At 39.2% G+C, this 12,634-nt stretch overlaps 1 protein-coding gene across 1 annotated transcript; it reads right to left on the bottom strand.

Moving 5' to 3' along the window:
• Positions 1-420: 420 nt before the first annotated feature.
• LOC116206213 (agamous-like MADS-box protein AGL61) lies at positions 421-1,314 on the bottom strand. The gene is made up of 2 exons (XM_031539028.1): positions 1,209-1,314; positions 421-1,052 (listed from the first exon to the last, which is right to left on the bottom strand). The coding sequence occupies exons 1-2, from the start codon at positions 1,312-1,314 to the stop codon at positions 421-423; spliced, it is 738 nt and encodes a 245-aa protein (XP_031394888.1).
• Positions 1,315-12,634: the final 11,320 nt, after the last annotated feature.

A 12,634-nucleotide genomic window follows, 5' to 3' on the forward strand; every position in this document is an offset into this window, starting at 1 on the left:
CCAAAATATATTATTTTTCCATAGAATTTCCATCTTAAGTGTGGTTGCCACGAAATTATCCGCCACATCAGCAATACTCGACAATTTGATTAGCAAAAGGACCACATAAAATGATTATCGTAACACAAAGGATCATGTTAAACAAAAAAAAACGAAAAGGACGAAACTGAACGTTCGACCAAAGACATAATAGCACAAAATATCAAATAAAATTTAATATGTTCAACAATAACATTAGCAGCGTGCTCCAATTTGCTCACTGTTTCTATATCTAATTCTGTTGGAGAAACATTAACCAAAATATAAAATAGCGCAAAACAACATATGCTTGAAGAACATAGGAGCCAGATCCCCAAGTACATGGAAGGCATGTGCTTATTACTCCATTATTATAAAGAAAAACATGAAAAATAATACCAGTTACAACTGTCCATCTTGATATGCCTCATTTCCTATTTCGAAGCCGCTAACATTATCATCATCGAAATTCAGAGCTTCCAATAGTGAGTCGGTTGAAGTGACCACGTTATTGCTATCTTGACCGTTATTGTTGCTGGGGTTGTGGTTGTGACTGCTGCCTTTTTTCATGTGTTTCATAAGATCACCATAGAATTGTTCTATGGATGCAGATACTTGCTCAAGTTGCGCAGGAGTGAGCGCTTCAATCTTAGCATCCCACCAACCAACTTCGCCCCTTTGCACATTGGCTTCCCGGGCGGCCTTGATTATTTGCTTGAGCGACTTCTCATGCTTCGTCTCAGCCTCTAGTTTGAAGAGGGTCTTGTTAATGTTTTGTCTCAGTTTCTCAATCCTTGTTCTTTGTTGGGCCTCCAGCTTCTGCTTCATGCCACCATCATCTAGCGGCTGCTCAGGTGTGTTCCTGTTGAGGAATCTCTCCACCAACGCTTCTATTGTCGGAATCCCAAAAGTGAAGGGCTTCCCTGTTGGTGAGAGCACCACAATCCCAATTTCAGCTCCACATATGGCTAGGTCGCTTGCCTTCTTATAGATCATGGCCCGACACGAGTAATAGACGTTATAAGATGCAGAAGCTATTGGTATCGAGAGTCATAAGGTCTTATGCTTGAACTTTTGGTATCACGGATATTTGGTAACATTTACCTTGCGGATGGGTGCAATTGAATAAGAGAATATAACCCTATTCAAATTACAGAGAAAATAATAAAATTACTAGGATCATGACCTACGGCGGAAGAACATAAGGAACCGATGACGCTCATCCTCGATCTTCTTTATCTGCATCTTCCGGCGGCCCTGACGATAGTTACATCTATTCGGTTCTGTGAGTTCCATGAGTAGTCTAGACTCAAAAACCAAGGTCACCCAATATAATCCACAAAGGTTCACTTTGTAGTCTTCATTTTTAGGTATAAAAAAGGCATTCAGATGCGTATTTTATATAGGAGATTTAGATAATGCCCTAGAAAAGCAAATTGCATGTAGAAATATAAGACATGTAGAAATATACGGCATGTAGAAATACATGGCATGTTGAGAAAGACTTGTTTCATAGTCTTCATCTTAAATTCTTTAGGGTTGGAGGATTTTGTTTCTATATTCAGCAACGTGATATTGGTAATATTTTTAAGAATTGCGAAAAGGCTCAATAATATAACGTACTTGATGGGGCCCCACACTTTTGACCAAAAAAAGAAAGTTTGTAATTTATATTGCGTATTATATATATAACTTTTTTTAACCATTATCGGACACTCTATTTTTATGTAAAGCGAGCATTAACTCATATTTAAATAAAGAAAATTCAAAGAAAACATGCATGCATGCGCGTTGAGGTGGCCCAAGCATGGCAAGGTACAAGTCCTTGTTCCGTCAATTTTCTTTGATTATGGCCCAAGCATGGCAAGGTGTATGTTAGGGATTGCTAGGATAGTGTCAGCCTTCTTTAGTAGATAAAACTTTGAGAACCAAAGATGAACTGTACAAAGACAAAATAAAAATAAGAATCTTTTTAGCCATATGAATTTTTGGACATTGATAATCTCTTTTACAATTTTATGTGTGCAACATTATATATGTACAACCAAGTCGACATCCATTTTCTCTTTTGTCTCACGTAAACTAAAAATTTTCTGAAACTACACTGCATATGTGCTATGTAGTTTAAATGACAAAACTTGTGAGGCTTGAAAAACCACATCAATGTCATTCAAAAGGCTTAATGGGTTAAAAGAGATGGATTTATGAACTTTAGGGGATAAACTGAGACATATTTGTGCGGACGGTGATCCGACACTTCGAGACGAAAGGAGAGGGGAACACGCAATTAAGCACAGGAAGAGAGTCGCCACTATGTTTTAGATCCGAATACTTAGGGCCGATGAGTCTCCTGAATCTAGGGCTTATAACTATACCTTCTAGGTTTATTTGAGGTCATGGTCTTTTGGAAGTAAAGTTTCAAGTTCGAGGGTCCTGTTACGAGCAAGTTTTCTCGATCACCCAAGAATTGGTACTCAACACATTTACGGGTTGCGGTGTTTTAATTTGTTTACCGAGTGACTAAAGGTTCCTCAGATCTCACACGATTTGACTCTAAAAAAAAAAGAAGAAAAACGGGAGATCAGGCGGAGTGAACGATTTCAAATCACGAGAAGGGTGACTCAAATGCATTAGGGTCCTCGCTCATCACTCTTAGGCGTATGTAAGATTACTAATGATTAGTCCTAATCCAATTAATAAAATGCAGATATGATTAGGCCTAATTATTAGAAATGAGTTAAGCATGCGTCTTTTCATTTTTCCATGATATGTCATATTCAATCCAGTTAGATGTTGGCCTAGACTACATGCTTCTTGATTTCTCGGTTTTACTCTTGAATCAAGTGAATTATCCTAAGTCTAACAAGTTCATTTTCATGGGTCACTACCCTCATGATCGAAATAATCCACTTAGCACAATTCTCGTGACTTTCAAGACCTCGCACGTGTTAAGCCCGAGTTCCTTTTAATTCTGATAGAAATAAACAAGAAATTAATTATCACGCTCATTCTCACCTACCCACCCGAATATATAAAACGCTTAGCCTTTCTTTTATCTCTCTCCCTGACCTAAATCACTCGAGAGTACATAAAAGAAAGGAAAAATGGTCCAAATCTGAGATAAACACATGCGAGTCAATATCAATTCGTAAGCACTGTGAACTTGACATGACGTAAAAAATCGGATTTAATTACCGAAATTGTAACAAAATGTGTTTTGATTGAGGATAAAACATTTCAAAACAATTTAATTTTAAAAATGGGAAAGGAGGCTCGAGCCGGGCCAATGGGCCTTAATTGGGCCGATTATGCCCAACTAGACTCAACGGGCCGAATTTAGCCCGCATTGGTTGCCAGGCCACCACAGCACGCTGGCCCGACCCGAGTGACCCACTTAGGTCCCAAAGGTCCGGTCAGGTCTATGTTGGCTAGACAACCGCTTTCCTGATTCCGATCGCACTCAAATTTTTGGGTTTCAACCCAATACACCTGTTAAGTGACAAGATCATGTTTCCTAGACGGTTCGGGCACGATTATCGCGATAAATTTAAAATTCGATTTTAAGCCGGGTTTACGTAATTAATCCAGTCCGTGTGGGGTTCTAATTAAAAATGGCATTCTACAATCCAAAACACACAAATATGGTCACACACGATCACATCAACGTTTAATTTATCGATTTTAGGGTCAAGGGATCAATTAGGCCAGTTTAATGATTTTAGTCGATTTTATTCCTTTAGGCCGGGTAAGCATGAAATTCAATTCACGTGGGTTCAGTCTCATTTGATGCAATCAATTTTAGGTCCGATCTTCTAAAGTCAAGTCGGTTTACATTACACGTCCAAATTTTAAGATTCCGAGTTTAATCCTTAATTCGGTTCATGCTATTCCAAGCCAAAACAACACATCATCGACACAATCATCGAATCATTTGATAAAAGGAGTTCTAAACATGCCATTAGGTTCGAGAAGTTATACCTCTTTTGAGCTATCTTTGAGAGGAAACACGCGAGCCTTGAAAGCTCTCGAACCAAAAGGCTGGAGCGGGCTGTCCAAGCTCAACACAGCGGTCGCGAATACATGTGGGCAGCAGCGAGTCACTCAAGAACTTCAACTAGTCGAGGGCAAGTGGCAGTAGCTACTCGGCAGTTCGAAGAAGCAATTGCACCACAGCTGCACTTGAGGGAGCTTCAGGTAGCGCAGCTTAACAGCTCGGTGAGTTCGAGGAAAGGGACAACAGATCAGCAGCGTCGGACAGAACAGCAGTAGTGGTGAATTGTGTGAAGTGCAGCAAACCAGAAGCAGCTTACGAGCAAAGGAACGAGGAGCAGCACAGCTCACAGCAGAGGAGCGAGAGAAGAAGAGCAACACAGCAAAGAGGAGTGCAGTAGCTCAGCAGCAATGGAACTCGGGGAGCTCAGGGAGGCTCGAATAGCAGCGACGACAGCAACTCAGGAGACTCGAGGGGCCATTGCGACAGCAAGCTACAGTACCATACGGCAACAGCTCGAGGAAGGAAGGAAAGAAGAGAAGCGGGAAGAAGTGAGAGAAGTGCACGGGGGTGTCGGCCAATTGGGCCATTTGGGCCGACACCCTCTACCACTTTTTTTTTAGAGTTATTTATTTATTGTTATTATTATTTTTAGACTCGTACGGACGTTCGTCGGACGGAATTCGATTTCTCGATGGTCGTTCAAACATTTTTGAATGGATATCTCGAAATTAGAAAACATGAAAAATAATCGACTCAATGTAAAATCTAGCTTTGCATTAAGAAAGTCCGAAATGTGATAAGAATCGATATTCGGGCTTCGAAACACATTCGATCAAAATTGCTCGATTATTTCTGAATTCTCATATTGGCGATCGGATATCCAAAAGATATTCCGAGCCTATCGTCGTGTTTAGAAAAATACAAGGATCGACATTATGCAGAAAAATATTTTTTTAATCCCGAGTATCATTCCGAATTTTGAAAATCGAAATTACTGCCCAGAAAGCCCAAGAACTTCCAGTAGAGCTCTTTTTCTTCTTTTTTTTTCTTCCTCTTTGAAAATCGAAATTGAAGTCAATTAAAAGAAGTTCCGTGAATTCAAAAGAAATGAATGAATCCAGCAATAATCAAAGATAACTTCCTCAATAAATGACAGAAATGACCATTTTCCCTCCCTCTTCGTGGTCACACGTATTGTTAGTCTCATGCTCTCTCATCGTGATGTTGTCCTTTGTGCGTGGCTCTTCGTCCAAAATGAGGTGTCTACAATATTGAAATACATTTACTATTTTGTGGCTACAGTTAAGTTGCAGGGGCAATCTAAAATTAACAAAACTCAATTTAAGAAGTTTTAGAAGATACAAATAAAATGAATAAATAAATAAATAAATAAACAAATGATAAACTAAAAATAGTGTCGTTTTTTTTGTCGGTTACTAGGGAGATCAATGGGTCTAACACATCGAAATAGAAATCTTAAATAGCTAATAAAGGAACACGGATAGTCTCACCACGAGTATCGAACCTGAAATCTTTTCGACAAGGGTATGCGCCACAGCGCTATACTCTCTTTGATAGATATAGTGGCTTGTGATTTAATTAGGAAAAAAAATAAGTTTAATACATTAAAAAAATAATATTGGTGATTGCCATTTACTATTTCTCGTTCTATAATTCAGCTGGTGAAATGTTCTCCAGGTTGAGCAGAGGACCAAGCAGGACTCCAGTTTTGAAGAGCCTCCTCTCCCATCATCAATGGCATCTCTTCTCAGTTTGTCCGCCCCTATTCCCTCCGTCGCAAGGTTAGAGTTAATTTCTGGGTCACTGTCTTCTTCTTTGATTATTCATTAACCATGCGCCTGGATTTTCAGTTGTTCTTGCTTTTCATGTTAGGATGAATATCAGAAATAAATCTCTAATTTTAAGTTGTCCCACGTGCTTTTCGCTTCGAATGATCAACCATCGATTTGTAATTTGCAAGAATTGACCTTTAGGCAAGAGAAAATCTGAGCTTTGTCTTGCCATGTGACACGTGAAATTGGATAAAGAATCCATGTATTTGAACCTATTTTCCGCACTTCGAGGGAAAGGTGTGACAAGCATGTAATCGGGCATGTTTGGAGCATGAGGCCCAATCCATGTCTAGGCCCAAATCATTTAAGGCCCAAGAAAAGGGAAGGGAGTTAAACAAGCCCAACAACAGAGATAGCTCGTTTCTGACTTTGAATGAAGTGAAGTTTGGATTCAACCAAACCCGAGTAGTTCCGACCCGACAACCTTGGCAACATCCTTATTTGGCCAACCATGTATAAGGAAAGACAGCTCATGAGCGGAAAAATCCAGATCCAATTCTTGCCCAATGAAGACCAAATTCGAAAGACAGAAATAGGCATGATTTATGGTTAACTTCTTGTTTACACCCGATTTTCGCACCTAACAAAGTTCGTGATGCACGTGAACAAGTTCGAGCTTAATTGGTCAATATGGGCCTTAAATAGAGGTACACAACACATAACGGACAGACAAGGGCCTAAGCGAGGGAGATGGTCCATGATCGAGTTCTTGAAGACCCGATCTGAGAATCCGCTACAGTACCCGTTTGGACATCCGTGGATGGACTGGCTAATAGTACTAGGAAGTCTTCAAAATATTTTCAAGTGAGGGCCGATCACGAGCCTAGTTGCAAGGATGCAGCTGGCATCTCTAGGTGGCAACCAAGGATTGTTTCTTAGTAAAGTGAATCATACATGGAAGCAGCCAAATACATAAGGCTGGCAGCTCACATATGGGAGTTTCCCAAATTCTTTCCTATATGTGGCTAATTACGAACCTGGACATGGATGCATGGATGGCTCATCTTGCAGGGCAGGAGCATTATTGCCCTAGCTGGGCACGATTATATTTGGGCATTTCTATAAGGATAGCAAGGCCAAGTTAAGGAAATTTTTGGGCATTGTTGGGAAAATTTCTTCATTTTAGTTCTTCATTTATTTGTTTCGTAGACCAAGATAGTTAAGGGTGCATCCTGGTTAGTCTCTTTTTGTTATTAGTTTACCTAGTTCATTTAAATAAGACCGGATCTTGCCAAAATGGACCATCTTAGGCTCGGGTCTATAAAAGCAAGAGAGGTCACTCATTGTAGGACTCCTACAACAATCACAAAATGGCTCAACGTTTTGTACCATTTACTTATCTTTACTTTTCCGTACTTTCAATGCCCGCACCACACTTCAATATCTATCATTCCTGCACTCACACTTACATATATATTTTTCTCGCATAGTTTAACAATAAACTAGCTTTCCAGAGCGCCCCGCCGATCCGTTGAGTTTATTTTTCTACTCATTTCGAGGCTTTCGGGCTAAGAATGGTCTCTATCGAGTCAGGGGTTCCGACCTAAGGCTCTTTTTTTTGGGCTACCTTGTAATCTAGAGGGATTCTGGATATTGTTCACTTGATCCGTCATATCGACCACAATATTTACCACCATGGCTGATCCAACGGCCTTAATCCTATTGCCAAGTTGGTTTTCAACATCAGCCCTTATGAAACTTGAACATATCTAGTGCCTATTATTAGATACAAGTAGCCATATCGAGAGTCTCGTCTATGCACGAAATGAAGTATTGTTGACCATTCCAAGAAACCGAAAGGAAAGGTCAATAAATATCCGTATGACTTAACTTTGAGACTAGAAATTCGATTGGCTCTTTATCTCCTTATGTTTGGCAGTTCCCTTTATTTACTTAATGCATACTTTAAAGTCTATTAAGCTAGGGATATCGAGAATTCCGTTTGACACAAGTCTATATCCTTGTTTAGATACTTGACCTAAGTGCTTGTGCCATAACTTAGAGGAACTCTCATCAATTAATTTACACTTCGCACCACATGAACTTGTATGCAAGGTCTCAGTAAATGAGGTAATTGTATCAAGTAAACATAGGTTATCTAACCACATAATTTGAGATAGGCAGTGCTAGCGGCCAACAGTCGAAGGAAACTACTAGTGCTATACCCAAAATTATTAAACTAATCGGACATATTCGAGTTGAACGATTCAACCCGAATTTTCACATATACTTACACATGCATACATATACATATACACACACATATATAAGCATCCACACACATATTCCCATTCCTGCTTTTATTAGCAAATGGGAAAGCCGTTTTTTATCCCATGGCCGATGTGGGATTGGGAAAAACATGGTTTCCACAAGCCATGTGTATGTCTCAATGTATACATATGAATGGCCCATGTGTATCCCATAAATGGCTAGCAATGTGTCATGGTAAATGGCATCCTTTGATTTGCTCCATGTGTCACCACAAAAGGCTATGCATGTATAGAATAGGTGGCTCCATTTTTAGGGCCTCGATGTGTCTGTTTTGTGTATAAATCTAGTCCAATTAATATAATAAATCAGATCTAATTAATCAGTAAATTTAATCTTATTAAATATCATATTAATCAGTTGCACCTTAAGTCATATAATCTCTATTAGACAGTTTTATTGTTTCAAATATCCTGTCGATTAAGTCGTTATGTATGACCCTGTAGCTTCTCGATTACGTTAACATTAATATCAAAATATCTAATTCAATAATACAAACAGTGAGCGACATATAGCAATGCATCACTATTACTCAAGTAATCACATTGACTTCGTCGACGGGTCTTCGAGATAAGCGGTGCTAGTAGCCAATACTCGAAGGAAACCACCGTGCGACGCCCAAAATTATTAGACTCGATGACCTATTCAAGTTGAACAATTCAATCAAAATTTTCAACTTCATACACATATATGTATATATATATATATATATGCATACACATACATATATCTACATACATCCGTCTATGTCTTCCCCTTTTATAAGATAATTTAGGCAGGCCTTGGACATCCCTAGCTGATGTGGGATTAGGAAAAATATGGTTTCCATGAGCCATGTGTATGTCTAAACGTATACATATGAATGACCCATGTGTATGTCTAAATGTATACATATGAATGGCCCACTAATGGCAAAAAGTTTCAGACAAGTTCATGGGGTTGACTATGACGAAACTTTTTCCTCGATTACTATGCTTAAATCCATCAGGATCTTGTTTGCAATTGTAGTTTATTATGATTTTGAGCTCTGACATATGGATGTTAAAACTACTTTCCTGAATGGGAAGCTCCTCAAGTCTGTATACATGACAAAACCTGAGGGTTTTGTCGATCCACATAGTATTGGAAAGGTTTATAAGCTGCAACGGTTTATTTATGGACTGAAGCAAGCTTCTAGGAGCTTGAATATTTATTTTGATGATGCAGTCAAAGAGTTTGGCTTCATTAAGAATGAAGATGAACCATGTGTTTACAAGAAGGTTAGTAGGAGCGCAGTGGTCTTCCTGGTATTGTATGAAGACGACATACTTTTGGTTGGAAATGAAATTCTTTCCCTATAGTCTGTGAAGACTTGGTTGGAAAGGTGTTTTTCCATGAAGGAATTAGGGAAAACTACCTACGTGTTAGGTATTAGGATCTATAGAGATAGATCCAAGAGACTGCTTAACCTAAATCAGAGTGCATACATGGACAAAGTGCATCGACGCTTTACTATATAGGATTCTAAGAAAAGGTCGCTACCTATGTTACATGGCATAAGCCTTTCGAAGGCTCAGAGTCCTTCTACTCGAGAGGAGAGGGACAGCATGTGTAGGATTCCATATGCATTAGCTATTGGATCCATCATGTATGCTATACTATGCACTCGACCTGATATCTCTTATGCTTTGAGTATAGCAAGTTGGTACCAATCAGATCCAGGTGAGAAACACTAGATCGCAGTAAAGAACATCCTTAAGTACTTTCGAAGGACCAATGAGATGTTCTTGGTATATGGAGGCGAAAAAGAGCTCGTTATAAGAGGTTACACTGATGCTAGTTTCCAGTCCGATAAGGACGATAGTAGATCATAGTTAGGGTATGTGTTCTGCCTGAATGAAGGTGCTCTGAGTTGGAAGAGTTCCAAGTAGGAAACAGTAGCCAACCATATCATAGAGGCTGAGTATATTGTTACCTCCAAAGTCGCAAAAGAGGTTGTTTGAATCAAGAAATTCATAACAGAACTTGTTATGATTCCTAGTATTGTATACCTAGTGGATCTCTATTGTTCCAACAAAGGAGCCATTGCGCAAGTTAAGGAGCCCAGGCCTCACTAGCGATCCAAACATATACTCAGGCGCTTTCATCCCATTTGCGAGATTATCGACAGAGGAGATGTGAAGATATGCAGAATACCAACATATGAGAATCTCGCAAATCCACTTACGAAACCTCCTGTACAATGCAAGGACGAGGCTCATACTAGATCCTTAGGTATTAGAGAGATGCCAGATTGGCTCTAGCTCAAGTGAGAGATTGTTAGGAATTGGTGTATGCTTTAGAGGCAATCTTTCATCAGTTTAGTAATATGACATGTATTTCATTATAATATGAGACACTTCTGTTACTGTGTAGGTTACGCAAGATATTAATTTTATACAATAACGTCCCTGTAATGGTAGGTTCGATAGGCATCAAGTATGACTTGATTATGAGATCCTAACATTGATAAACATTATTTCTAAGTGTCCATAGTCAAAGTATTATATTTAATTAGGACGACGATAATGAGGTTAGACTAGTGTGGGTGTTAATTGATGACTGAGTCTCATAGGTAATGAATGTGGAGATATTGAGTCACACCGCAGGTATACATTAGGAGTAATGTGTACTGGACTGATCCGCCATGATACTGTTACATGGGTCGTTACGAGGCCGTCATTAGAAGTTCTCATAGTGACTATGGTGTAGTAGTCCTTTGACTTGAGGTCACCATGGATTCCTACATGTAATGTCGTTACTTTAATGCTATCAGACACCATTATGACAAGCTAGTTATAAAGACAGTTATTGAGTATGACACAAAGTATGGAGAGGAATGTGAGGGACCAAGATAGGATTTGTCCCTCCTACGTAACAAGAGCGATATCTCACGGCCGCTTGATGGGTAGAGTCTAAAAATGTATGCATACCCAAATGAGTCGATATAAGGATATCGAGCTCATTTGTTTTGATAGACTTACCTAGTAAACTAAGAAAGAGAGATTGAACCATACAAGGATGATAACGACCATGCCTTTGGCTCAATAGCGATTTACAAAACAAATGGATTATACTACACGGTAACATAAGTCACAGATTCGTCGAGCAATTAACTTTCTAATTACTTGAATAATAGTAATGCATTGCTAGATGCCGCTCACTGTTTGTAATATTGAAATAGAGATTTCGATATTACTATCAACGTAATCGAGAACCTACAGGGTTACACACGACGACTAAATCGAAGGAATTTTTTGAAACACTAAAATTATCAAATAGAGATTAAACGAGTTACGATGCAATAGGTTAATTGGATATTTAATGAGATTAAATTTGTCGATTAATTAGACTCGATTTATTAGATTCTATGGAACCACTTGGAGCCAATTTTGTGAGAAAACATGGTCTTACACATGGTGGATGTGTATGAAGACACAAGGGCCAATTGTTTAATGTCACTTAGTCTTACACTTGGCCTTGTAAGACCTCCCATTTTTCGAATCCCATACTGATCATGAAAGCTTGGCTTCCTTTCCCTTCAACTTATAAATAAGCTCATAAGATGAGCCTGATATATAAATTTGCATATATATATGTGTATGCATATATATATATATATATGCGTATAAGTTGGAAAATTCAGTTGCATTGTTCAACTTAAATAGGTCCACAAGTCTAATAATTTTAGGTGACGCACTAGTGGTTTCCTTTGAGCTTAGCAACAAGCACCGCCGATCTCGAAAACTCGTCGACGAAGTCGGTATGGATACTTGTAGAAGCTTCATGCATGGGGTGCTCGGTCGACGATCTTAAAATTTCAGGTACACTTTATCTACTCATATTCTTCTAGTAGGCCTTGGTTTCTAGTTTCATTGGTAGAAAATTTTGAATTTCTTGTTCTCCTATCTTTCTATGGACCTCGCGAGAAGGAGAACTATCCACACTAGTGCTTTCTGTTTGCGATCAGTCCTTGAGAAGGAAAAACTGTCAGGGAATAATTTCCTTGGTTGGTACCGGAACTTGAGAATTGTTCTCACTCAGGAGAACAAGTTATATGCCTTGGAGCAAGCTTTTCTTGCACCATCGCCTGACAATGCCACCCGAGTTGAGAGAGATGCTTATAGTAAGCATCAAGATGATGCCATGAACATCGGATGTCTCATGCTAGCCACTGTGGATCTGGAGTTTCAGAAGCAACACGAGAACATGGGGGCGTATGATATGATCGTACATCTCAGGCAACTCTATCAAGAGTAGGCCCAACATGAGAGATTCGAGATCTCGAAGGCTCTTTTTCAGGCAAAATTGACTAAGGGTAGTCCGGTAGGTCATCAAGTACTCAAGATGATTAAGCACGTGGAGACTCTAGGACGACTGGGATTTCATTTGGGTCAAGAGTTGGCCACAGACTTAATCCTACAGTTGTTGCTCGGCAGTTACAGTCAGTTCGTCATGAACTATAACTTGAGCGAGTACAATA

The sequence above is a fragment of the Punica granatum genome, chromosome 1 (genome assembly GCF_007655135.1).
Source record: "Punica granatum isolate Tunisia-2019 chromosome 1, ASM765513v2, whole genome shotgun sequence".
NCBI classification, from domain to species: Eukaryota; Viridiplantae; Streptophyta; class Magnoliopsida; order Myrtales; family Lythraceae; genus Punica; species Punica granatum.

Coding starts and splice junctions, on each gene's coding strand:
- LOC116206213 (XM_031539028.1), bottom strand. CDS start 1,314: ATGGAACTCACAGAACCGAATAGATGTAACTATCGTCAGGGCCGCCGG. Junction 1,053..1,208: donor GTTCCTTATGTTCTTCCGCC/GTAGGTCATGAT, acceptor CGATACCAATAG/CTTCTGCATCTTATAACGTC.